This window comes from Sminthopsis crassicaudata, chromosome 4, assembly GCF_048593235.1.
Source record: "Sminthopsis crassicaudata isolate SCR6 chromosome 4, ASM4859323v1, whole genome shotgun sequence".
NCBI classification, from domain to species: domain Eukaryota; kingdom Metazoa; phylum Chordata; class Mammalia; order Dasyuromorphia; family Dasyuridae; genus Sminthopsis; species Sminthopsis crassicaudata.
The window spans coordinates 100876078-100903982 of NC_133620.1; the positions used below are offsets into that span (position 1 = coordinate 100876078).

The 27905-nt window shown below is 39.4% G+C and overlaps 1 protein-coding gene across 11 annotated transcripts in view; it reads left to right on the forward strand.

Moving 5' to 3' along the window:
• NFASC (neurofascin) overlaps window positions 1-27905 on the forward strand; it is a 237865-nt gene that overhangs the window by 49350 nt on the left and 160610 nt on the right. For 2 of the 11 annotated variants that reach the window (XM_074308932.1, XM_074308936.1), the window contains exon 1: window positions 16317-16515. The exons of 3 other annotated variants lie outside the window; for them this stretch is intronic. In XM_074308932.1, coding sequence (XP_074165033.1) covers window positions 16388-16515 — 128 coding nt within the window. In that variant the 5' untranslated portion in view covers window positions 16317-16387. Of the gene's footprint in view, window positions 1-14974; window positions 16516-27905 lie in introns of those variants that run through there. 6 more of the 11 variants (XM_074308927.1, XM_074308928.1, XM_074308930.1 and 3 more) reach the window with 6 other exon arrangements.

A 27905-nucleotide genomic window follows, 5' to 3' on the forward strand; every position in this document is an offset into this window, starting at 1 on the left:
AGGATCCTGCATCAAATCTCTCCTTTGAATAATCTCTGCCTCATTATCCCTGCTGAAATAGAGGCTGGCTTAGGTTGGGGCAGAGTTTAGGGAGGATAACACAGTTGAAACTGTGGGTGAGAGGGGAAGTTGGGATGGATGAAGGTGGAACAGTGAGGGAAGAACATGCTAATTCATGTCCCTCAGAGCTCTATTATTTGAGAGATAGAGAGCTTTGTCCAAAAGGAATATTTCTTGTTTAGAGGAATGCCAAGATAAGATAAGATAACAAAGTGGGATGATGTATAGAAGGAATTTGAGGGGCAATTTATTTCATTCTTCCTTCTCTGAATAGGAAGAAGAAAGGGAAAAATCTGCTGGGGACACACATGCCAGCACCTTGGGTGGAGAGAAAAAATATTTTTCAGTGTGATGAGTTCTGAAGAGAGATTGTGGTTCAGTTGACAAACATTTACTGTCCACTATGTGCCAGCCTGTGTTCTAAGCATAGTAGAAATGCAAAAACAAAAAGCCCTCAAGTAGCTTACTTTCTATAAGAGGAAAAATTTTGTCAATATATAAATATGGATGAAATAATTTTGGAGCTGAGGAGAGGCTTCATGTAGGAGGTAGCATTTGAGCTAGGTTTTTGAAGGAAAATGATTTTGAGAGACAGTGGTGGAGAGGGAGTTCATTTCAGACCACAGGGGATAGCCTGGGGCAAGGGCATGGGCATGAGCAGGAATGATGAAATAAAATCCTTGTCATAATAGCCTTGTTGGAATTCTCTCACCTAGTGCTGAGAGGGAAAAGTGAGGCAGCAGATCAGAAAGCCTCCCAGAAAAACTAGACCACCTCTGTGGTAATTGCTTTGACACATTAATCTGGATATTTTTTTGTGTATTTGGAAATTTAGGAGAAGTTAGGAAATCTTCCCTTTGCTTGGGAGGTAGTCCCAAATGAATAAGAGTTGGCTATGGCATAGGTGTAGAATACAGGGTGGATTGTGCCTCTTTGTAGATCTCAGGTACAGTCCTGCCAAGAAGCAAGCAGACAGACTCAGGGATCTCTTAGTCCTCTGTGATGTTACACCATCAGCAGCTCTGAACATAACTCTAGTTGATGTTTGGAAGCTCCATTATTGGTTTACCAATTCTGAGCTGAATTTAAGAGAACTACATACATGCCTTCCTTCACCTCTATCCATCACCATCTGGAGTGATGATTCCAGTAAGGAAAGGTCCTCCTGGAAATTCTCTTTCTCAGATTGTCCTTTTGAATGTTTCTTTCTATACCAGTGAATAACAGCTTGTCATAACTGGGATATTTGGGGTGTGTCTAATTTAAGGAAGAGGTGTTAAGGGGTTCTAAGAGTACTCTTGAAATGTTGGGCCTAGGCCAGAGATGCCTTTCCTCAAATGAAGAAGAAATTCCCACCAATATTTCAGAGGATCACAGAATCTGAGATTTGGATGGGACCTCACCAATCATACATAAGATTATATCTAGGTTTTAAGCCTAGGTAATTGGGAGGATGTTGGTGCCTTTGACATTAATAGGGAACTTAGGAAAACGGGAAAGTCTTTTCAAGTATATATTAAAAGAGGAGAGAACCAGGGTTTCTAGAATATCTGTTGAGTCCTATTCAAGGTCTTCTAGAAGAAGTCTGCCCTAAAGCAATGGCAGTGATAATGAAGGAAGAAACAAGCAATGTGAATAATGGAGGAGGTAGAATTGACCAGATTTGGTAAATGATAGAATATTAGAATTAAGAGAAATGGGAAAAGCGAAGACAAAACCAAGGTTTTGAAGGTGTTAATGATAAAGTTTAATGAAGTGAAATCAGAAGGAGAAATAACTTTAGGGGAGAAATAGAAACAAGTTGGTTTGAGTCATATTAAGTGCGAGGCAGACATATTCTAGTAGAGGTGTCTTGAAGGCCATTGGATATGTGAGCTTGGAAGAGAGGCTAGAACTCCAGAGGACATCATCTCCAGAGAGGTGATATTTGAAACCAGGGAGTAGACGAAATTGTCAAAGGAGAGAATTGAGAGAAGTCATGGGTCAGACCCTCAGAGTCACCTACTTTAGAGGAACTGAGGGAAAACAAAAAGGTAATGAAAGAGTCAGAAAAAGTCCAGTGAAAGATGTAGAAGAGTTGGGTGATGGGAGTTGAGATGTCTCTGAAGGGATAATGATGATCTTCTCCCTTAGACCTTTCATGACACTTTGTTTAGCATCTCCTGAATGTACCTCTGCTAAACCAATATTCCAATGGGTATGAGGTCTCACCAATGTGGATGTTCACTCCAGTAATGCAAATCATAACCCATTCATGACTTCCCATCCTGTGGGACCCACGATGATGATGAAGATGATGATGATGATGATGATAATGATGATGATGATAATCCTAGCTAATCTGTGCATAGCATTTCAAGATCTTTCAAGTGCTTTATACATATTATCTAGCTTGAGCCTTGTGATAATTCTGTGAAATAGGTGTTATTGTCCACATTTTGCTTATGAAAACTCAAAGGCCACATGCCTTATCCATGGCAATGCAGGTAATATCTGAGGAGGGACTCAAACTTCTTGCCTCCAACAGCGACTATAGTCTGTCCTTACATAAGTTCACCAAAGGCATCACAATTAGTGCATATAATTTTAAAAATATCTGTATGTGGCCTTATCCTCCTATTAAATTGTATATTTTATGAGGACAAAGCTGTGTTTTACCTAAACTTTATACCACCATAATTTTAGATAAATCTCCAAATACAGTATTTAATAAATATTTATTGAACTCAATCAATCTATCAATCAACATTTACTAAGTGACTGCTCTGTGCCAGGCATTGTGCTTAGCACTGGGGATATAAAGAGGCAAAAGACAGTCCCTGTCCTCAAGGAGCTTACAATCTAATTGGGGAGATAATGTGCAAACCAATATACACCAAGCAAGCCATATACAGGAAAAAAGGAAATAATTAAGATTGAAGGTACTAGAATGAAGAGAGTTGGAAACAACTTCCTAACAGCCTGACCAGACTTGGCTCTCAGTGATACTCCCTGTTTATTGAATTCAGTTGAAGCTAAGGGAGGAAAGTGTCTCCAGAAATAGGAGATGGTCAGAACAAGGACTGGGAAAAGGCCACTGATTTTGGCAGTTATATTATTGGTGACCTTTGAAAGAGACATTTCAGAAAAGTGATGGGGATAGAAGCTAGATTGCCATGGGTGGAAAGTGAGTGGGTAGTGAACTATCGGCAATGACTTTTAAAAAGAAGTTAGACATGTGGCAGGAGTTGGGTGGAGCAGAAGGGTCAAAGGGAGGACTTCTTTATTTTTTAAGGATTGTAAGAACTGACCATGGTAGTAGGGCAGTAGGTAGGGTCCACCAGAAGAAAAGCATGAAGGAGTGGGATCAGGTCCTGAAGGACACAGTAGGACATAAGATCAAGGATATAAGTTTCAGGCTTATCTTAAACAAGGAGAGATATTTCTTCTGTGACAGAAGAGAGCAGGTTGCTGACACTGGAGAGTCATGAGGAGGTGAGGAGGGCAATGCCATAAAAAATTGATCTCAGAAAAGCCTGGAAAGACTTACATGAACTGATGTTAAGTGAAGCAATCAGAACCAGGAGAATTTTTTACTCTGTAACAGCAACATTTTATGATGATAAACTTTGATAGACTTAGCTCTTCTCAGCAATACTGGGATCCAAGACAATTCCAGTAGACTTGGGATGGAAAATGTCATCTATAGCCAGAGAGAGAACTTATGGAGTCCAATTGTAGATCAAAGCATAGTATTTACACCTTTTTTCTACCTGTTTTTTTCTTTCTTATGGTTTTTCTGTTTTGCTTTGCTTTTTCTTTTACAACATAACTAATTTGGAAATATGTTTAAAATGATTGCACATGTATAGCTTATATCAGATTGTCTTAGGGAACAGAGAGGGAAAGAAGGGAGGGAGCAAAAAAAATTGGAACTCAAAATCTTATAAAACTGAATGTTGAAAACTACTTTTATGTGTAATTGGAAAAAATAAAATACTATTAAGTAAAAAAAAGAGAGAGAAAGTATTTTCTTGGGGAACCCATTTCTCACCTTGAGCTGCAGTACTGACTAATACAGGGGATGATGAGATTATTCTCAGAACCACAGCTCCCTTCTTGGCCCCTTGGCTTCTCACAGATGCTGCAGATTCACTGATTTTGATCTTAATTCCGCCCCATCCGACATGGTGACTATTTTGGGAAGTGCCAGCAAGCTCCTCAGAGCACCTTTCACTATGATCTATTTGCAGAAACTCTCTTCAATCTGAGAAGCACATTGGACAAATAATTCCTTCTCCCAGAGAGCCTGCTCAGGAGTGAGCCTGCATTCTGTTAAAATGTTCTTTGGGTCTCTCTTCTCTCTGTGTGTCTTGGTGAAAGACTTCCAGAGTTGTGAAAGTGGAAGGCTTTAGAGAGGGACATTCAGACTGCTTTACCCTCAGCTGCCCTGCTGCCAGAGGAATTGGCAAGATGACCTGTCCCCATTGAGGCCAGAGCAAAATGAATCCTGACCGCAGCAAGAAGGATTTAGGTCAGACTTCAGGAAGTACTTCCTAGCACTGAGGTTGACCTTGAATTCTGTGATGACAAGAGGAAGAATACAGAAATTGGTGATTTTTTGAGGCTCCCTCTCACCTTTGCATTCTGGGGTCACTGGCTAGGGATCAAGGAAGGATGATTCTATAAAGAGGTCTCTGCTCTTTGAGGAGGTTTTTTTTTCAACTCATTCAAGCCTCCTTCTTCCCACTTTTGTGGTTGGCTATGCAAAAACACCACAGGGAATATTGATACAATTCTGGTTTTTAATGTACCCCCATTAGGGCCTCAGAGCTCAGCCTGGCATTGTTAACACAGCAGGAGGCGCTTCCTGCCAGGCAGGCCACAGAGCATGGCTCCCCGTGCTAGAAATCTGGCAGGGAGCCTAATGGGAGTTGTCTTCTCTGCATTCCCTTCCCCTCCTATTCTGTGTCCCTGGGCTCTGTGTCTGGCTGGGAGCTTTGTGGGGTGTGGTTGTTAGAGCTAACGTGTGGAAGGGGTCCCATTTCCTAGGGAATAGGGTCAACCTGCCTATTAGAGGGTGGTTCCTCTTTTTAAAAGCAATGTCTCTGAAAGGCTGGTAGAATCTTGTAGCCTTTCCTTGTGTTCTGGGAATGGCCTGGAGGGACATGGAACTGCACAGAATCTCACATTTGGAAGAACCCTTCAGAATGTCTGGTCCATATCATATCTGAAAAAGGAAGCTTCTCGACATCTTATCCCCAAATGGTTGCATCCTCTGCTTGAAACGAGGAACCCACAGATGCCACTAGTAAATTAACAATTGGGTTTCCTGCCCTCCAAAGGTATGCATGACACAGAGTTAACTTTAAGCTGCATTATCCATATTTTTCTCCAGCATTTTCTGAGGTCTAAACAATCAACAAGACAGTAATCAAGCTCTGAGATATAATTTTGGTTGATTTTCAAAGTGTAAATGCACACACTGTAAATTTACAAGGGAGCCAAATTTGAGAAGGCTCTAACAGATCCCTGAAGGCAACTCATTCCATTTTGGGTTAGTTCTAATGGTTAGGAAGTTTTCCCTTTTATCAAGACTAAATTTGCCTCTTAATAAAACTTCTCTGTCCAGTTCTTGTTTCCTAGTGAGAAGGTCTCAGCCCACCTCTCCCCAATCTTGGAATGTTTGAGGGTGCATAGAGATGTTGCTTCTGTAGGGAAAAGTTTTGCTTGTGAAAGGCATAGAGCTCCAGCTGGCTATTCTTTGGTTTTGATGGGTGGATCTTGCCATCTCCAGTGCACCCATAGGGAATAAGGAGAAGATTTCTCTGTCAGAGAAGGTGCTCAGACTTTCTCTTGTCTTTCTTTAGCTACTCCAGTGGTGCTTCTTTCCCTCTACCAGCCACTCTTATCTAACACATGCGGATAATTCAGGAACATGATTGAACCTTATTCTATAAAGTATGAAGGAGACCTGGGGCGCAAACTATATACAACTGATATGTCTTCCTGAACATAGCAAACACCTCACACTACTTCTTGCTACTTCCCATTATTATTCTGTAAATCTGTTGGACCCCTGGATTTGATGGGATAAGTTCTTCTTTTGTTTTGTGGGCTCTTGGTCTACTCCCTTTGGTTTCTGATTAAAATTCCACTGACTCTGTGACTGCAACCTTCATCAATTCAGCTGATAGCTAGTTCTTAGCTTTTGGTCCTTCTGGCCTAAATGTTCTGCTGCTGTTCCTTTGGACTACCCCTTCTCAAAAACCATCCTCTCTCTGCCTCTTTATACATAATCTGCTCCTATTCCCCCACTCCACTCCCTCTTACTGAGCTAAGGGTCAACTCCTTCCCTCAATATGATCATCATCTCCATTTACACTATTCTCATTCAACACACGTTGGATTCAAAGGCAGTTTTTGGCTGCCTTCTTCACATTAAGCATTTGCAAATACTTGAGACCCAACACCTGCATTTTCCTAAATATAAATCTTGGGCTCCTCATTTGTGGGTTGAATGAAAGTACTATCATTGCCAAGTTCATAATCACTTTTTGAGGGAAAAGGATGCTATTCTGTGATGACATTTAGGTTTGTTTCTGACTCCTGGAAGAAATTAAAGGATAGAAAAAGTGAATATATATATAATATATTCATATATGTGTATATATATATATACATACATATATAATATCTTCTATATTATATATTTATAAAATATGTTTTATACAAGTATTATTCACACATGATTATATATGTATATATTTGTATATATATGGATGTACATATGGATGGATGTATATATTTAACTTTCACTTTCTCAATGTGAATTTTCAGATGTATAAAATGTTCTAGCTGTAGGTAGCTGGTATATTAGTAATAATAATAGTTATCATTTATATGGCATTTAAACTATGCAAAGCTTTTTTATATATATTATTTCATTTGTTTCTCACAATATCCTATGAGATAATAATAATGTTAACAGAAAGCCTTTATATAGCATTTTGAGTTTTGCAAATAGCTTAACAAATCTCATTTTATTCTCACAACAAATGTGGGAGATAGCTGTTCTCTGTATGGGGTGTATGTGTGTATATGTGTGTGGTGTATTAGAAGGTATACTGTCATTTTAATGCCTAAATTAATCTAGGATTTGAAAACTAAGGGTGCTTTCTTTTTCCTTCCTTTGGGAATAAAGCCTGGGAAAAGAACATCCCTATTATAAGTTAAACAATTCATTCTTTTCTCTAGGAAAAGCATATCAGCTAGAATAAGGGTTCTTAACCTTGGGTGCAGAGAGCCCCAGGGAGTTATGGATAATATTTAAGTAACTTGAACCTGGATAGGAAAAGAAATTTTACATCTTTATTTTCACTATCTTTGGTTTCCTTTGTAATCCTATGGCTCTTGTTTTCAGCATTTAGAAGCACTATTGTGAGAAGGGGTCCAGAGACCTCACCAGACTGCCCCTGGGGCCTGTGACCTCAGGTTAAGAGCTTACAGTCCCAACCTGCACAAGCTTCCCTGCCCCCTTCCTAGCTTTCTCCTCTTACAACAGCTCAGACATACACACTCCCCAGTCCTGAAGGATCCCCTGCTGCGGGTCCTTTGTAGGGGGAGTTATGGTAAATGACATTGTAATGTGTCTTACAACCCACCTCAACCAATAGCAGGTGGTATCCGCCCCACTCACGCACACCCCAAATCCTCCAAATGTGACAGGATGTTATTAACTGGGATTGGAAGGGAGCATTCAGAGGGATACACATTGAACTGAAGTTTCTACGAACCTGGGAAGGGGAACCCCTGGTGGGCCTTTGTTTGCGTTCTGAAGGTGGTGGGGAGAGGTGGGGGAAGGCTCACGTGGTGTACCTCTCTTGGGCTCAGTTCAGAATTGTGCTCCAAAGGAAATCCAGAAGTCTTGAATCCTCATTTTGCCCTCAGTTCTTAGGAGGGGCAGCTAGAGAGTACAGTAGATAAAGTATCAGGCTTAGAATCAGGGAAATGACTTAACACTCTTTGCCTCAGTTTCCTCATCTGTAAAATGATCTGGAAAAGGAAACAGTGAAGCTCTTGTTCTCTGTATCTCTGCCAAAAAAAACCCAAATTGGGTCAAAAAGAGTTAGACACAACTGGACAACAACATACAATTGACCCAGACTTCAGAAGTTCCCTTCTCAATTTCTGAGTCCTGTCTCATCACTTAAAGACACAGTCGTTGCATCAAAAAGGAGATCCACACCAAGCCATGCTTAGCATCCTGAAACTGTGTAGTACAATAGAAAGCCTTCTAGATTAAAAATCATAAGATCAGGATTCAAATCACAGCTTAGTCAGCTATGTGATCTTGGACAAATAATTTTTCCTCTCTGTAGCTTGAACTTGGTAAAAGGAGGAGATTATATCAGATAGTGTCATCTAGCTCAAAATCTATGAACCTATGATCTCTATCCTGTAGATGGATAAGAATCCCTTCTCCTGGATAGAATCTTACTACACTACAATGGAAAGAGTGATGGGAATGGAATCAGTAGACGGGGTTTTAAATCATTGTTCTCGAACCTTTAGTTTCTTCATCTGTAAAATGAGATTATATATTAAATAACCTTTAAGAGCCTGTTCAAATATTAAATCTATGAGTCTTTATGATATTCTCCTGATTTCCTGCAATCACTCATGAATAGCTTTGGGCGCTGGGCTTTCAGCATCAATGAACCTCTGTCCTGACCAAAGCTGATGCAGTGCTTTCATATGCAGGAGGCAAGGTTTGAAAATTTCACCTATCTGCTGTCTGCTAGTGGCTTGGAGCCTTTGTCATAGTCATTGTTTTACAGAATCAGACTCTATACATTTATGCATGTAAATATAAATATATAGTATATAATATAAATTTATAACATTATGAATATGTAATGTAGAAAATAAATATATAATATATAAACACATATATAAAATCTCTTTCTTTAACTTAGGAAAAGGCTTGTGAAAAAATGTTTTTGTATTGTCTTCTAGTTGGCTCTCCACCTTGCTTCTTCCTGACCAGGCTTGGCTCTCCTCCTCTGGGTTCCATTCTTTGTAGTCACTTCTGGGATTCTGGCTTCTAGGAGAATTTGAGGGATAGAGAATTCAGAAATATCTATGGAATTTTGAGAGGGAGGGAAAAGAGAGAGAGGTGTTTTGCCATTGAGAAAGGATATAAAGATTGTAGACACAGTTACTCTTTAGTATGAGAAATGTATGAGGCATTTTTGGGAGGGAAACCCTATTTATTTTCAAAGGCAGAGGCAAGTGCAACAAGAAGATGACCCTCTTCTTTTTCTAGTCTTTTCAACAGATTTCCTCCCTTTATCCCCATCAGTATATTTTCCAGCATGAAGGCCAGAGAGATTTTCATCAGGACCAATTTATCCTGGACTGGGAAGAACTAAGTTCTAAGACCCACTTCTCCTTAACCTACCTTGGGGAGAACACAGGGACTGAGGAAGTAAACTGGATTTAGAAGAGTGACTCACCCAGGCTGCACAGAGTAAGGAAGCTGACAGAGCAGCTTTGGGTGAAAACAACTTATCTGTAACCAGTGTAGTTTAGATCAGGATTTCTTAAACTTTTTCTATTCATGACTTCTTTTGCCTCTTATATGACCCTGGATATAGAAATATATAAAATAAGTAACAATATTTTACTGATAATTTTTACTGATTTGATTTACTTATAGTAAATTATAATTTTGTGACTTCTTACATTGAGTGAGTTGATTCCATATGATGTCATGACTCACATTTAAGAATCTGGGGTTTGGATTATAGGTGGGAAAATATGGGTTGCTCCATTTCCAATGGGAAATATTAAAAATGCATCAAAGAAAAAATTCTTGTATTGGAAAGAGTTATGGATTTGGAGCCAGAAAGTCTGGGTTCAAAGTTCAGCTCTTTTGTTTGCTATCTGTATGACCTTGGACACTTGGTTCTCAGAATCATTGCTTTCTTCCTTTGTAGTTTCCTTCTTCTCTTTTGCAAAACATAATCTCTTGGGTACATTTATTTTTCCAAATCCTATGACCTTGTGAATTTGTTTTGTGAGATTAAGCTTGGATTAAATGCAGTGGGTATGTGGTTGAGACTGTATGTAGGATATGTCACTTGGTCCTCTTCTTTTGGAAATTTCTCCGTCTTCTGACAGTATGAAGAAAAGAATCATCTAATGTGATTTAGTTGAAGACTCAGGCTTGAGTTTTAGATGTACCTTGGGTTTACTATGTATGTATTTTACATATACCTTCGTATGTACACATTGTCTCTCTCCTTTAGAAATTAAGTCTCTTGAGGGGAGGGATGATTTTTGCTTTTTCTTTGCATCTTTGGTGCCTAAAATTATATTTGGCACATAGTAAGCACACAATTAATGCTTACTGTGAAGGAAAGTATGAAAGAGGATAGTGTAAAAGCTGGGTTGAAGCTTAACATAAAAGAAAATTAAGATCTTAACAGGTCTCATCACTTCCTGCCAATAGAGGGAGAAGAAATGGAAACAGTATCAGGTTTTATATTTTTGGTCTTAAAGATTACTGTAGCCATTACATTTGCTCCTTGGGAAAAAAAGCAATGGCAGATCTGGACAATACCAAAAGCAGAGACACCACTTTGCCAACACAGGTCGGTATAGTCAAAATTTGGGCTTTCTAGTAGCAGTGTACGGTTATGAAAGTTGGACTACAAAGAAAGCTGAGGGTCCTGAGAATCAATAGTTTAGAATTGTGGTGCTAGAAAAGTGAGTTAGAACTCTTGAGAGTTCTTTGGACAGCAAGGAGGTCAAGTCAATCAATACTTAAAGAAATTAATTCAGACTGTTTACTGAAAGGTCATATACTGAAGCTGAAGCTTAAATGCTTTGGTCCCATAATAAGAAGATGCGATTCACTGAAAAAGACCTTAATGCTGGGAAAGATTGAAGGTAAAAGGAAAAGGAATGGCAGAGAGTGAGATGGAGATATAGTATCATAGAAACAATGAACAAGAGCTTGAGACTTTGAGAGATGGTGAAGGATGGAGGAAACTGGAATGCTATAGTACATGGTATCATGAAGAGTTGGATATTTCTGAATAACTGAATAACAACAAATGCTTGAAGATTGATTAATTTGGGGGTAATTTTGGGCAGGCTGCTTCACCTCGCTATACTTCAAATTCCCTGTCTCATAGTAGGAAAAAAAATCAGGCTTTCTTCTAAAACTGCATTGTTTCCAGGATAAGATACTGCTGCAAAAGTACATTTAGCTCTTTGGAAGGAAGGTACCTTCCAAACTCATGAAAGCATCTGCTTGTGTTTTCCTGCCTCTATGCTCTGACATGGGAATGGGATTCAACTCATTTTTCTGCCACTTGAAAATTACATCTTCAGACATCCTCAGCTCAATATCTGGCAATCTTGGGTTTAAAATTTCCTGGGAAATGAAGCTTGGGGCTATTTTTTCTTGAGAATTTTTTTTCTTTTTCAGTTTAGTCATTAATTGCCGGGCCATTTAGCTTCCTGAGGTTTCTGGAATCAAATTTCAGAAGGTCATTACATCTGGACACTCTCATCTCCTTAGGGCAATGACACTTCAATTTCAACAAATATTTATTATACAAATAAGGAGCAGTAGGTATAGCAATAAGAAATTGGGCTTAAAGGCAAGAAAGCCTGAGTTCAGACCCCATATTTGACACATTGGCTATGTTATGCTGGCAAGTGAACTCTCCGTGTGGAGTCAGCTCTCTGTTAAGGTTCAGACGAAGTGTTGCACCTGCCTTGATAGAGGGAATTTCCTTCTTAGAGTTCTCTAATTAATTAAATTGTGGGTCTAATCCCTTAAAGAAATTAATTCAGACTCCTCATTGGAAGGTTACGCACGGAAGCTGAAGCTGAAATGCTTTGTTTTTTTATTTATTGTTTATTCATTGTTGTTCATCCTTCATTTTAGAAGAGGATCAATGATACCACAGAGTAATGTCTTGACTCATGCCTGAACTGGATTTAAGGGAGACAGAATTGCACAAAGTCATCAGTCTCATCTTTGTTCCCAAGTCATTGAAGCTGAGTAGCAGGACAAAGGTGAAGATGACTGGAAATGGCGCAGGATCCAGTGGATGGCCTTGGTGTCTTTGATGCCTCACCAAGCTCTAAGTATTTCATAGGACCTACTTCCTTCACCTTCATGGCCATTGGAACAAATTGTTCTCATCTGACCATTCCACTGGGGAAAGTCTTCACAAACTTGGGGTAGACATCCCTCAACTCACCGCTGGGTTTGAGGCCCAGCAATTACACTCAACCTGGGTTAGCCTATCTGCTGAGATGGTTTTTAATGGGATGTGATCACTGCTCATACTATAACTTCTTGGAGCCACAGGTGAGAGTTTGGTGACTCAGGTGGATACCAGAGGTGGGTGAGCAGCCTTGAAAAGGTCTTTGCAAGCTCTTATACCAGCATGTTGTGCTATAAATAGGGAAAATACAATGATTAGGTCAGAGACAGTCTCTCTCTTCACTGAACTTAATCTTTAGTACTTTAGAACTATTAGAATAATCCTCTCTGAACGATAACACATAATATATACATAATACATAGGTGGTCTATAGAGGGCCAACATAATAATGCCGATGTGTCATACTCATGGCACAAAAGCTGCAGGCAGCCCACAAAAACTCCTTGGTACCTCCAGAAACAAATTAAAATAGAACTGGGAAATATTTAGCAACATAAATAAAAATATTTTTAAAATAGGTAATATGTTTTAAGACTAAATTAAGATGCTGCCATATATAGATTAGTGCTTTTATGATAGAGTGATAGACTCCATGTCAGAAAGAACTGGGTTCAAATGCTACCACAAAGGCTCACTATGTATCCAAAGGGAAGGTTTAATCCCTCTTAGACTCTGCTCCTGTGTATAAATGAAGAGATTGAACTTGATGGACTGGGAGGTCACTTCCAGCTCTCAATCTGATTTCCTAGAGATATTTAAAGAGGAGGGAAATGGTGCTGAATTTAGAGTCAGGAGGCCTACATTTGATCCCTAATCTTGACCCTTTCTGGCTGTATAACCTTCATCAAATCGCTTATTCCCTCTAGGTTTTAGTTTCTTGTTGGTATTAATACTAGTCACACTATCTCACAAGAGTATAGTAGAGAAACCACATAAGCATGTATAAAGCACTACATGAATCTGAGCTACTATGGGATGACAAAAGAAGCAGTATGGACTATTGTGGAGAGTCAGGAAGATCTTGGTTTGAGTCCTGCCTCTTACCACAATGGCTGTGTGACTCTGTGTGGGTCACTTAACATTTTAGTGTCTAACCCATCCATCCTTACCCCCCAGACAGCTCTCTTAAACTATAAAGCAATGATCCTCAAACTTTTTAAACAGGGGGCCAGTTCACTGTCCCTCAGACTGTTGGAGGGCCGGACTATAGTAAAAACAAAACCTCACACTCTGTCTCTGCCCCTCAACCCATTTGCCAGAACCCAGCGGGCCGTATCAACGTCCACAGGCCGTAGTTTGAGAACCCCTGCTATAAAGGTTACATGTCTGGTCTTGATCTGCCTTGGTACAAGGAATTCCTATTCCCAATGAAATCAATAAAACAAAGTCATGATAGAATCATAAGGTTACAGATTTGGAGATAAGAGGGACCTTAGATGTGACCAAATTCAATTCCCCTATTTTATAGATGAGGAAATGGAGATCTAAGTTGAGTGACTCATTCAAGATCACACAGGTAGTTAGGAAGTGGTAGCATCTAGGGCTTCTGATTTCCAATCCAAGACTCCTACAGAAGAGGTACAAGCCAAGTGCTTTGTGAAATCCAAGAGGAGTTTTTGTTTCTGATTTTAGTTGTGGACAATGCAAGGTTGAATCATGGAAGATTTCATGCTGGACCTTAAAAAGCTATGGAAGATGTCAACAAGTGGAGATGGTGGGCAAGGGCTATTTCTGGCTCTAACTATTCAAATAAAGCAAAGAAACTCTCCTACTCTCCTTTGAATGAGATGAGGAAGATCTGGGTCTGGCTCTCTCACCTTTGCAAACACACACACACACAGAGGGGAGAGAGAGAGAGAGAGAGAGAGAGAGAGAGAGAGAGAGAGAGAGAGAGAGAGAGAGAGAGAGAGAGAGAGAGAGAGAGATTGAGAGATAGAGCGTGCACCATATGGATTCAGTGTTTCTCCTGAGTTGAGAATAGGGGAATCCACCAATCTGGGCAACATGGAGTGAAATTCATCCCCAGCTGGGAGCCTGGTCATTGTTGCCCTGCTTGGATTGTGTTCTGATGGCTCGTTATTCCCCTCTGTTTTATTGAACAAAATCCAGAAAGTTGGCAGTGGGTGGGGAGTGGAATTGGCAGAAGGGGGGAGGTTTCCCATTCTGAAAGTGTTTTCCCTCTGTGCACTACATTTAGCTTGGAAGTTCTGCTGAGTAGGGGAAAAGAAGATGGTTTTGACAAATAGCAGATCATTCCCCAAGGCCAGCCCAGAAGTGAGACCAAAAACAGAGGTGGGAGGCCAGTTCAAGATCTTCTCTGTGATGGAATACTTCTGTGCTGTAAGAAATGAACAGGTTGATTTTAGAAAAATATGGAAAAATAGGCATGAAATAATGAAGAGTGAAATGAGCAGAACCAAGGGAATATTGTATATAGTAATAGCAATATTGTTCAGAAGACAACAATGAACAACTTACGTTATTCTCAGTATTATAAATATTCAGATCAATTGCAAAGACTCATGAAGGAAGATACTATTTATCTCCAGAGAATAGTTCTCTCTGTTTCTCTATCTCTCTGTCTCTCCCTTTGTCTCTGTCTCTGTTTCTCTCTCTTAAATGGTGTCCTTCTCTAGTGTGGGGTGGGGAGGGAGATAGAGACATAGTTTGGAACTTAAAATATAACAAAAATGAATTAAATTAAATATTTTAAAAAGATAATTCCCTTCTTCCTTGTTCTCCCACTGCTTGAGGTTACATTGAGATCCCACTGTGAGGTCATGCTTTTATATCTGTGCCTTCCTTGTTAGCACTATTGTTTTACCATTCCCTCAGGTTCATAATCTTGTGTCTTTGATTCCTCAGGAAGCAGTGCGGTATATTGGAAAGGATTCTATCTCTGAAGATAAATTTCTCAGCCTGACAATAAAGTTCCTTCACAATTTATTTTCTACTTTCTAGCTTAAATTTATATAACACCTCCTTGCTGTGGTCCATCTTCCAACAAAAAGAATTCAACTTCTGTTTCCTATTTGCTTCCTGTATGTCACAGGCTTTCCTCTACATTTAGACCATTCTACTTACTCACCTTTGCCTTTTGTAATCCTTTTATTCCATTGGCGATCATCTCAAGAGCCTTTTCTTCAACAAAACCATTCCTGGCCCTACTCTACTTCCCATCTCCCCAATTCTCTCCTTTTTCAATTTTCTTTAAACCTCACTCCAGTTTTTTTTCTCTATAATTTCACAGGTGTGGGGACCTCCCTAGTGTAGAAAGAAATTCCCCAGACCAATAGAAATCAACAGCTACACTTATAATCTTAGACACTTTCATTGGGCATTGAGAATTTAAAAGACTGGTTTATGCTTATCTAGTTGGTATGTGTGTATATAGGTACTTATATGCACAAATTTAAGTATGTTTGTATTTTTGTATATATGTACTTGTTATATGTACCTATATCAGAAGTAGAATTCTTTATTCCGGGCACTTTATTATGCTTCTTTCTCCTTGTCCCTATTATATTCTAAGTCAAATCAACCAGAATTTGCTATGTACTCACTCTGCCAGGCACTGCTTCAGAATTACAGAATCTCAGAACTAGATGGGATTTCAGGCAGTTTTCCAAGGCTCCCTTTAGTTCCAGGAGGCGTTTTCCCACTTGTGCAGTCCCCAGGTGTTTTGGCAGCCAGAGATATATGGAAAGAAGAAGGAAGTGAGAAGGGTCAGGATGTAGAAGAAAATGGGAGCTTCCTCTTTGCATCTATTTCATTTTTTGTTTGTGTCTTGGTGAGGAATAGAAACCAATAAGAAGAGACCCAGGCATTGGGGGCTTCTCTGTAGAAGGAGGGGATCCGGCTCTCATCTGGGACTGAGCAGGGAGCACTTGTAGGGCCTCCTATCCCATCCCATCCCCTTTTCTCCCCACCGGGAAGGAAAAGCTCTTCACCAATGCTGGTTGCTATGGATACAAGCAACTGAGGCTCCCCTGGGGCCCAAGGAGGCAGTAGCAGCAGCCGACTTGCCAGGAGCAGGCTGTGCTGAGGCTGTTTGTCACAGAGGTGATGTGGGGCTGGGGGTTGGGGTATTCCCCAGAATGGTCCCCCTGCCAGTGTTGGGGCTGGGACCTTCCCACATATCTCACTCCCCCAGCAGCCTGTGGTCCCATGAAGTGCTTCTGCCCATGCCCGCCCATCCTCAGAGATGTTCCTGCCCAAGCCTGAGGTAGGTCACTCCTGTCTCAATTCTCTGAGTGAGAAAAGGGTGGGGTGTTGGGGGAGGGGAAGAAAAGGAGAGCCTTGGAGACTGGGATTCTAGGAACTCACAAACTCCCTGGGGTCTCTTTGCTTCTTTTGATTCAGAAGCAAATCCTGGTCCAGTTCTTCCCACCTGCCTTTCCTTTTGAGGGGCACTTCTAATCAAGGATGATTCCATTCAGGAAGGCAGGGCCTGATGAGTGGAGAGTTCTGTCTTGAGAGGGGGCATTTACCAGACACGAAACTTGTCTGGAGCCCTCGGAAGCTCCCAGTCCTGGGTGATGTCGGGTAGTGGGGGAATAGCTCATAGGATGTAGAACTGGAAAGACATTAAAAATCATTTAGTCCAGGGTTCTTAACATACATATATTTATAAATTATATACATATATATATATATATAATATATATATAAACTTGTTTTGAAATAGTTGGATAATTGTACTTTAACTTAATCTTTTTAAAAAAATTTTATTAAATTCAATATTAAAATTATTTTTAAACTATTATTATTATTATTATACCAGTAAAATCATTATTCTGAGAAGGGGACCATAACCTTTTTTGGGATTTCTGAGGTATCACTGACATCAGAACTTCTAACTTAGACCAACTCCATGATAAATGTCATAAGACACTGGCTAAAAAAAAACCAAGCAAATCCCAAACACACAAAGTATACAGAGAGTAGAGTAGGCAGATGTGGACAACAAAGGTATTGTTGAAGACAGGATCAGTCAGGGAAGGTTTCAGGAAGGAGCACGGACTGGGAGGAAGCTTTACCAAAAAAAATGGACTAGAGTAAGACAGACATAGGACAGGGAGAGCAGGTCTGGGAGGAAGGGCAGAGAGCTGACTTGCTTAAATACAATGGAGAAGAAAGCCAAGATGCACAGCTAGATGAAAGCTTTTCAGACTGAGGGTGCTGGGTGAGGAGGGCCGGGAGGGTGGGCTTGTCTCTGGAATTCTCATTGTTCAGAGTCCACTTTGGCCTAGCAGAACAGCAAAGCATCGCCTCTATGCTTCTTCCCTGTCACATCAGTATGGCTCCTCCTCAGTGGGTGATGGCCCCTTCAGCCTCCCCTCCAGTGGGGTTTAGTAGCTGTGACAGGCAGTGTGCATGTGGCCCATAGTCAGCTGGCAGGTGGAAAACAAACCATCCCTAAATAGAAAGGTTGGTTCCCAGCTTACCAGCCTGCTGTCCTTTGTCTAAAGCAGAGCGAGGTAACAGGGGCAGGGGTCGACATTTTTCTTGGAAGATTGCCTATGTTATCTGCTGTTAATGAAGCGTAATAAGGCTAAATTAAAGGGAGAAGGAAATGGTTGTGCTTTAGACATCATCATTTAGTGGGAAGATGTTTGAATCCTGGCTCTGATATTCACTAGCAGTGCATTCTTGGGCAAATCATTTAATCTGAGAACTTAATCATCTTTAGAAAGAAAATAGTAGTCTTTGTGAGATCTGTGAGAAAAGCTTTTTGTAGATTTGAGGATACCCTATAAATGTGCATTGTTACTGAAAGAGAACATGAATTAGTAGAAAGAGAATTGAGCTTGGAGTCAGGAGCCTTGGGTTCAAATTTCCTCTCTGAAATGTACTTGCTATTAAGAGAGAAATCTCTTGAATTCTTCCAGAGGATCACTGTGGATCATTTGTAGTCTAATCTTTTTTTTTTTTTTTTTTTTGGTTTTTCTTTGTGTCTCCAACATATAGCACAACTATAGTGCAAGATACATAATAAGTTCTTATAAATGTTTGTTGAAAAATAACTTCATGTTAACTGATGCTAAGTGAAATGAGCAGGACCAGGACATCATTATATACTTCAACAACAACACTATACTATACTATACTTCAACAATGAGATGAACCAAATCAGTTCCAATAGAGCAGTAATGAACTGAAGCAGCTACACCCAGCGAAAGAACTCTGGGAGTGACTATGAACCACTACATAGAATTCCCAATCCCTCTATTTTTGTCCGCTTGCATTTCTGATTTCCTTCAGAAATGGACTATTTCAAAGTCCAATTCTTTTTGTACAGCAAAACAACTGTTTGGACATGTACACATATATTGTATTTAATTTATACTTTAATATATTTAACATGTATTGGTCAACCTGCCATGGGGGGGAGGGGAAGGAGGGTAAAAATTGGAACAAAAGGCTTGACAATTGTCAGTGCTGTAAAATTACCCATGCATGTATCTTATAAATAAAAAGCTATAATAATAATAAAAAAGAAAAATAACTTCATGTTACATAAAAGGGTAGCTGGATGGTACAGTGGATAGAGCACTGGATCTGGAGTCAAGAAGATTTATTTTCCTTGAGTTTGAATCTGGCCTCAGACTTACTAACTATGTGACTTCACCCTGTTTACCTTAGTTTCCTCATCTATAAAATGAATTGAAGAAGGAAATGGTGAAACTCTCCAGCATCTTTGCTAAGAAAATCCCAAATGGAGTCACAAGAGTAGAATATGACTGAAATGATTCAATAATAGCAAAAAAGACCTGAGAGATTACTTATCATCATCATCAGTATCATCATCATCATAGCCAGCACTTATATCACCTCCGCTGTGTGCCAACCACTGTGCTAAGGATTTCACAAATATTATTTCATTTAAAAAAGGGGGTGTTGATAGTCAGTAGCAAAGCTATAATTTGAATTCAGGTATTCCAATATACAGGATTTTTTCACTATTCTGTACTCTGAACCTCATCTGTAACATAGGAACAATAATGCTTGTACTATGAACCTCACAAGGTTGCTGTGGAACTGCTTTGTAAGAAACTGTGTTTTGTAAACCTTAGTTCTAAAGAAATTATCATAATACTATAGTCTCCCCATATCTTTGTTCTCTGATGCCAGAATATTAGGACTTAAAAATCTTTTTTCAAATGATAAAACTGAGGCCCAGGGGACTAAAGTGTCACAAAGTCACTAAAATTGGATATCTTGACTCCAGATCCAGTTTTTTTCTAATTAAATTGAATTTTTTTTGGTTCTTTTTAAAGTTTTGCTTCCTTTCCTCTCCACCCCGCAATACAGAAGACCACCATTTGACATGGACATCTAGCTATATCTGTGTCATACATCTATGTATGTATGTATGTATGTATGTATATATATATATATATTTGTACATATATATATATAAATACACATACACATATATGTAATACCATACTATGTATACTTCTATTTATCATGTCTTCCTCTGGAGGTGGAGCTGGATAGTATCTTCCTTCATGAGTCCTTTGTAGTTGATTTGAGTATTTATAATATACAGAATAACTTAGTTATTCACAGTTGTTCTTTAAACAATTTTGATGTTACTATAAACAGTGTTCTCTTGGTTCTACTTATTTCATTTTTAATTATTTGATGTATGTCTTTCCAAGTTTTTTTTAAATCAGCCAGATCTTTCTTTTTTACAACATAGTAATATTTCATCATAATCATATACCTTAATTTGTTTAGCCCAGGGGGTCCACTGTTATTTTTCCTACATTATTCTACTATATTGTGCTAATTTCAGAGAAGGTCCCCCTGTCAGCTGTTCCTTTTGTTTATCCTCCTGGTTAACTTACTAAATAATTTTTCCCTTCTTTTTAGTTCTCATTTACTTCAGTGTGACAAATATTTAGTGTCTATCATTTTTGTCGAGCTTTCAAATGTCCATATATTTAAAAAGAACTGGTGCTTCTCTGAAATGTTGAACCCTGTTTCAGAAATATCCCAGTGTCTCCAAAGTAGACAGTTGGAATGTAGTGGAAAAAACATTGGATGGAGATTCAGAACGTCTGGGTTACATGGCTTTGCCACTAGCTTTGTGATCTTGGATAAGTCATATGACTTTTCTTGCTCTCAGTTTCCTCATCTGTAAAATGAATAACTTGGACTAGGTCATCTCTCAGGTCCATTCCAGCTTTGTGAGGCTGAATCATACCAGATGATGTAAATAGTTACTGTCCTATGAGGTTTCTTGCCCATATTGTTAGTGTGCATGCTTTCAGAGCTGGGTGTGGGATTAATTTGATTGGAGACAGTGCAGCAAAGGAGAAAGCCAGCTGTTGGGTCCAACTCTTGATTCCTCCTCCCAATAAAAAGGCAATGTGGTATATAATGCAGAGAAAGACCCGGAATCTAGAGACCTGGTTTAGAATCCTGTTGGCTATGTGACCATAGAGAGTTCCCTTTCTCTCCATGAGTACGAACTTCTTCCACAATAAAATGGCAATATCGGTACATCCTCTTTCAGATAATATGAACAACAATAATAACAATTAATGATAATAGTTAGCATTTATATGATACTTCAAGGCTTGTCAAGTTCTTTATCAGTATCTTATTTTATTCTCACAACAACCCTGGGAGTTATGTACTATTATTGTTACCTCCATTTTACAGATATGGTCTCCCAGTTAGTCTGAGGCAACATTCAAATGCAGGTTTTCCTGATGCTAACTCCAGTGCTCTATCTACTGTTACCTAGCTATAATCCAGTGATTTATAGAAGTTATTTATGTTACTAAAAGGGCTCCGTGTGTGTGTGTGTGTGTGTGTGTGCGCGTGCACAGTTTCCAGTGTCAGAGTACTAGCCTGCCTGAGAAGTGGGAAATTTGTTTGCCTGACCTTGGAAATCCTGACTTCTTCTCTGATAGCTTCCTCTCTTTGTTCTTTTGCCAGTCATTGGGAAACAGGAACCCTGGGGTCCCATTCAGTCTTTCAGGGGCCAGTGAGTTTATTTGTAATCATCAGTTCATCCCCTTGGTTTTTGGTCAAGTGAAAATCAAATGAAGGTCATGCCTCATATATCCTTAGAGCTGAGGGGCTGCTGGATGTGTGTCAATTTTTTTTTGGGGGGGGAGGGAGGCAGGGTTAGAGAGGATGGATGGAGAACAAAAGAGATCTTGGTGATTGAGGCAGATGCTAACTATCTCCAGTGCACCTCATGCTGAAAGAAATCTCAGAGACTGTCTGATGCAAATCTTCTCATTCTGCAGATAAAGAAGGTTCCTAGGGAGAGGAAGTGATTTGCTAAAATTCACTTAGGTAGTATCAGAGACAAGATTTGAAATTGTGGTGTCTAAAGTCTGTGATTTCTCTGCTGTGCCTCCTATAGTATTTATTCTCACCTTTCCCCTCTTCTTACTCCCACCATAATTCAAGCACTTCTCATCTAGGCTATCACAATCAATTTTATTCATTTTGCCTTTACTCTATCTCTTCCCTAATCCCTCCTTTACAACCCTGTCCTGGTGTTCTCCAACAAAGCAGGTACTTCATAAAAGTTTATCAAACTGAACTGAAATTTCTTTTAGTGATACTCTCTTACGTATCAAGTAAGTACAAGGTATCTCAGAAATCTTACTTAGGCTTTTTTTTAATGACTTAAAACTGCACTGAGATTATGAGGTTCTCTTGTATAAACAGGATGATTGTCGGGCAAGGACATGATCCCTGTCATCTAAAGATTGGTTAAAGGGTGTGGGAGTAGTCATCTAGAGAAGGGGGATGAGGGGCTAGGGCAGAGCTGATCCCTGGAAGAGACATCAGATTTGTTTTGTTTGGCCAGCTTGGAATACCAGAAGGAGAACTATATTTGTAATCAGAACCCCGGGACCTCCACCACTCCACCACTCCACCACTCCACCACTGAATGATCTATAGAAATTGGAGCATATCACTCCCTTTTCTAATCCCAGCTTTGCTCATATTTGGAATTCTTTCCCTCCTCCATTCCAATTGCTGACTTCCCTGCTTCCTTTAAGTACTAAAATCTCACCTTCAACAGGAAGCCTTCCCCAACCTCTAGTAATCCCAATGCCTTCCCTCTATTAATGGTTTCCTATCTATCTCATAGATAGCTTGCTTTGCATATATTTCTTGTCATGTTGTCTCCTCCATTAGATTGTAAGCCAATTTTTTTATATATTGTTGTATCCCCAAAGCTTTAGTACTGTGCCTGGCACATGGTCACTTTAATGAATGTTTATTGTTTCATTGATTGATTAAAATAGAAGAAGCTTTAAAAGGTCTCTTCCAGCCTCTGTCCATGATCTTGTGATCCTCTGGCCCCAGCCTTAACTAAGACTATATAGAATCCCTCATAGACTCCAGACTAGGTGAACTGCCTACATTGTCCTCTGTTCTAGTTTTGAGCTCCTCCTATTCTTGTCTTGACTCATACTTATGATGGATGGAAATTGATTCTTCTTTCCCATGTCTGCAGGTTAAAATTCCTCTCTCCCTAATATCCCATTCTGCTCCCTCCTACCCCCATTAGATTGCATGCTCTTTGGTTGAAGAATGTATATCTTGTTTCCTCTTTAGATCTCTATCTTCTAGAACAATGTCTTACACACTAGCTCACAGAGCATGTTATTTGTCTGTTCTGGATGAGGATTATGGCACTATGGAGGTGATACCATGACATGCAAGTGAATAGGATTTAAGTGAGGGAGGGCTGTGCAAAGTCACCTGTCTCACTTTCCCCTCCAGAGTCATCTGAGTCCAGTGGCCAGATATAGATCAAGAGGACTGGAGATCTTGGCCTTAGATGAAATGGGAGACCTTGGTCTTTTTAAGCTCAGGTCTTTAACAGGTCTCTTAATAAGTAATTGTTAATGGAACTTAATGGAGTGACTACTGGACTCTAGCCAGGGCTTATTCTACTAGATCCCTCTAATTTTAGAATCTAGCAAGTGTAGAAGAGATAAAGTTTCAAGAGTGACTTTTTGCCTACTGTTTCATGTTTGCTGAGTACCTACTACAGCAAGTCAAATCAACAGCAAACATTTATTAAACTCTTAATATGGCTTGCTATGAAGTAGAGCCTGAGGAATTCTGAAATTTTAAGGGCTTTAAAGAGTTTTGAGTAACAGATAGTCCCAGCAATTAGATCTTCTTATGTCCTTGGATAAGCAGTATATTTGGTGCCATCTTCAGCATAGAGTCAAGGAGATAGGATTGTAAAGGAATCTCCCGCCTTCAGGACACAGCCCAAAGCCTGTGGGATGCTAGGAATATTTTTCAACCCACAGCAAGAACAAGAATGGACCAGAACTTATGCCAAAGTATTCAGGAGAGTCAAAATAGCCTTTTGTATTATGGGGAAAGTGGTGGGGATGTTGGCTGCCTCCTCTTCTGATATGACATCATGGACACTTTGGGGAGGCAGATCCTTCGTGAGGTCATCATGTCCATCCCTTTGAGTTAGAGTATCTTCCAACCTAAGCTACGCACTTGACTCCCTGAGCATTTGGGGAATCCTGTTGGATTGATGATCCCATAACAACAACATCAAAAACAGACATTTAAACAGTAAAACTGAGATCAGCAAAAGCTATTCTGCTCATAGACCTGGTGACCAGGCAGATTCCCTGGTCTCTCTGACTTGTGATGTGGTGGTTCAGGAGACCTGAGTTCTAATCCTGACTATAAAATTAATGTTACCATGTGGCTTCACTCAGGAAGGAGAGTCCTTTCCAATCATTTCATCCTCTTTGGGTCACAGATGACATCAGTGACACAAGGGAGATGAAACCTCAATCTCAGGAGATGCTAGGGGGTGTGTGTAAATAAGAACTTATGTAAATGACTTTAAATACAATCCAGACCTAAGATTACTATTTATATAGAAACACTCTAGAGAATGGGTATATACACTCCCAGAGTCATGGGTCAGCTTAATTTTTGTAAATTAAACCATTTTAAATTGAAGATTGGAAGGATTTATACAGAGCATGGTTATAAAATAATGTAACTTTTTGTGGTATTTTTTATTAATTTTACAATAGTTCATCCTAAAAGAGGCAATGCAGTGTAAGAATAATGAAACGAGATCTGTCTTAGGAGGCAGTTTTCCTCCTTCATAAAATGGAATATTACAGGTTTAAAGACAGTGCACTGGACCATGAGCTCTTGAAAGGCAATATATGCATGAGAGATGGACTCACTGTAAAATGTCATTTTATTTAATTCCCATATATTTTGTACTTACTTTCTCATCTCCTTGTTTCCTCTTTTAGAATATAAACTCCTTGAAGGCAAGTATTCTGTCTTTGTTTTCTGTTTTTGGCCTTTGTTGTTAAACCACTTTTCAGTTCTGTCCACTCTTTGTGACCTCATTTAGGGTTTTCTTAACAAAGATACTGGAAAGCTTTGCCATTCCCTTCTCTGCCTCATTTTACAGAGAAATAAATTGAGGCAGAGTTAAGTGATTTGCCCAGGGGCTAGTAAATACTAGTAAGGGCTAGTAACTAGCTGTCACTTATTACATGCTTAGGGAATTCAATTGAATGATGACTCTGGAATGAAAAGACCTGAATTCAAATCCTGACTGTTCCTTACCTATGTGATCTTGGATATTATGGTCTCTTCTCCCTTGTCTTCTTTGGGTCTCAGCTTCCTCCTTTGTAAGATGAAGGGGTTGGACTAGATGGTTTTTAAAGTCCTTTTCATTCCTGAGAAATATAATTCTTTGTTATCCTCTTTAAGGCACTTCAAATGCATTGGAAAGGTCTCACTGAAAATGACCTTCAGGATTTATGGTGCAGTCTTTTGAATAAATTCAGCAATAGCAAGCTGTGTCCCTTTGAGGATGAATTTCAGTTTGAGCCAAGCCGAGTGAATAAAGTGTCTGGCTGAGCTAGAGAATATTGAATTTAGTAATGGAGCAGGTGAGAATTGGGACAGATACTGCTCCCCTTCCTCCAGTGCAGATGAAATCTTTGAAGATAATAAGGTGATAATAATAGTACTGATGATGATAATAATAATAGCCTTTTATAGCACTTTAAACTTTTCAAAGCACTTTACAAATATCTCCTTTGGTTTTTTATAACCCTAAGAAGTAAATGCTTTCATTCTCCTCATTTTACAGATGAGGAAACTGAGACAAACAGAGCTTAAGTGACTTGCCCACCAGGGTCACACAAATAGTAAGTATCTGAGGGCAGATTTAAATTCAGTTTTTCCTGACTCCAGATGCTATACTCTGTTCACTGAATCACCTAGCAGATACCTAGGTAACATGGGCAATGTAGTGTTAAAGTTTTAAATGAAGTGTGAAGAGATGTTTACACTCTGTTTCACCTTTACACGGTATAAAGCATTTATCTGATGAAAACTGATAAGATTAGAGAGCAGCTTGCCATTGGCCATTGGAATATTGGTCACCACACTAGAGACAGCTCTAAGGATTAGCTCTCTTAGAGATTGAAGCTAGCTATGGAAGAAGGGCCAAGCCCTCAATAATGAATTGCTCTTTATCCATGTGGAGAGGAGAGAAAGGAGGGAAAGAAGTTTTCTCTTTCCTCTGCTCCTTCCTCATAAGTCATCAATCTACTGCAAAGCAAGACAGTTCTTAAGAATGTGGCCTTTGGCAGTCAAGAAGAGAGTAGCTTTTATCTTGAATTGAGTTGTAGAGAGGAATGGGCCAAGCATCCCAGCCAGGTGAATTGCCCAATAGAAATCCCACACCCATAGGAGCAACTTGAGAAGAACATAGGGGCTATACCATGCTGACAGTGTAATTTGGTTAAACCACATGTATTCCCTAAATGTGTACCTCTCTGCTCATGTACCCATTCCCTATGTGTATGCCCACTATTTGTATAGTTTGTGTAATTGTGGGAGAGTGCTTTCCAGGTTTATGGCAAGAATGTTTTGTTACTATCTTTCATGCTATACCAATCTCTTAAATACATTTTGTTGTTGTTGTTGTTCAATCATAATTAACTCTGTATGACCCAATTTTGGAGTTTTCCTTAGCAAAGATTATTGGAGTCCTTTGTCATTTCCTTCTCCAGCACATTTTACATATGAAAAAACTAAGGCAAATAGGGTTAAGTGTTTTGTCCAGGGTCGCGTAGGTAGTAAATGTTTGAGGCCATATTTGAATTCATGAAAATGATTCTTCCTTATTCCAAGCCCAGTGTTCTATCCACTGTACCACCTAGCTATCTTAGTTAAGTATTTTTGCATTAAGATGTGTCTACTTACTATTACATTAACACATTGGTGGGAACTCATTAGAAGTTTGGACACACAGAATATCTTAAATTTGGATGTTGTTACCCGCCTATGGCCTAAGCTCTGAAAGTATGAGTCAGTTAGTAGCCTGGAGGAGACATTATATTTGTTATTGTTAACTATAAAATAACTGGATTAATTTTCTTGGTCTTTGAGCTGATTCCCAAGGAGTTCTTTTTTGAGTCTTTTCCCAGGGAGGAATTCCATCAGTGCTCTGAGCAGTGTGAGTGCCTTTGAAATAAATATATAGTCTCTACTTTGAAGAGTAAAAATCTTCAGGAGAGTGCAAACTCTTTGATGGTAGGAACTGGAGTTTGGTTTGGTTTTTTACCTTTAAAGCTCAAGCATCTTAAACAATACCTAACAAATGCACATTTGTTTTTTGCCAAGCACTGTGATAAGTTCTGAGCAAACAAATACAGAAACAAAGATAGGCCCTGCTTTCAGCCATTACATGTAGAGGTATGGCAGCCATGGAGGGACACTTTGGTCCAGAAAGTTACAGGAATGGCAAGATGAGTAAATTGACACACACCGTCCAAGAAGAATTGCAGAGTTTATTTGATTTTGAGTCATAGTTTCAGAGGTTGAGGTTGTATGGGTGAAGTGAGGGGTGGGAAGTTGTGAAACTTTGGAGGAGTAGAAGTGAAACATAGCCAGGGTTTCCTGATGTACTAGTCTGATATTCCAGCAATTAGGACAGCAGGATGAACGCTTCTAGGCCATAGTTTCTGGTATAGCAAGGGGATATTGTGGAGAATGTGGCCAGGGAATATTTGATTAGACATACTCATATATGTGTTTAATCATTAATGAAACATTTGGATGTATATATAAGTTCTGATTTTTTTTTTCATGAGAGCAGTCATAACTTAGGAAGGAATTTTAAGGTAGATGCTTTTATATTGCAGAAATCCATTCTCTAATAGATCTCTTTTGCTAAGTCTGCATTTTCATATATTTGGTTTATTTAAAGCAGGGCACACTGCATCGTTATTGATTATTTCTTGGTGGAAAATAGTCCTGGTTTTTGGCTTTGGGGAGACTTGAGTTGAGAATGGAGACCTGATATTAACAAACCAATGAGCAGACAGAATTCAAATGGTCCATGAGTCTCATCCATCTGGTGCGAATATTTGATGGATGGTTAGCCTTCTACCCTAGGGCCTCACTTTGACCCAATCCTGTTATTCAGTAATTCATCAGAGGCAGCAGGAAATGACCCCCACAATGTTCTTGTCCCTCCTGGTTCCTTCTTTCCTATTACTGTTTTCCTTAACTCCAACTACAGCCTTTGGGTACTTGACCTTT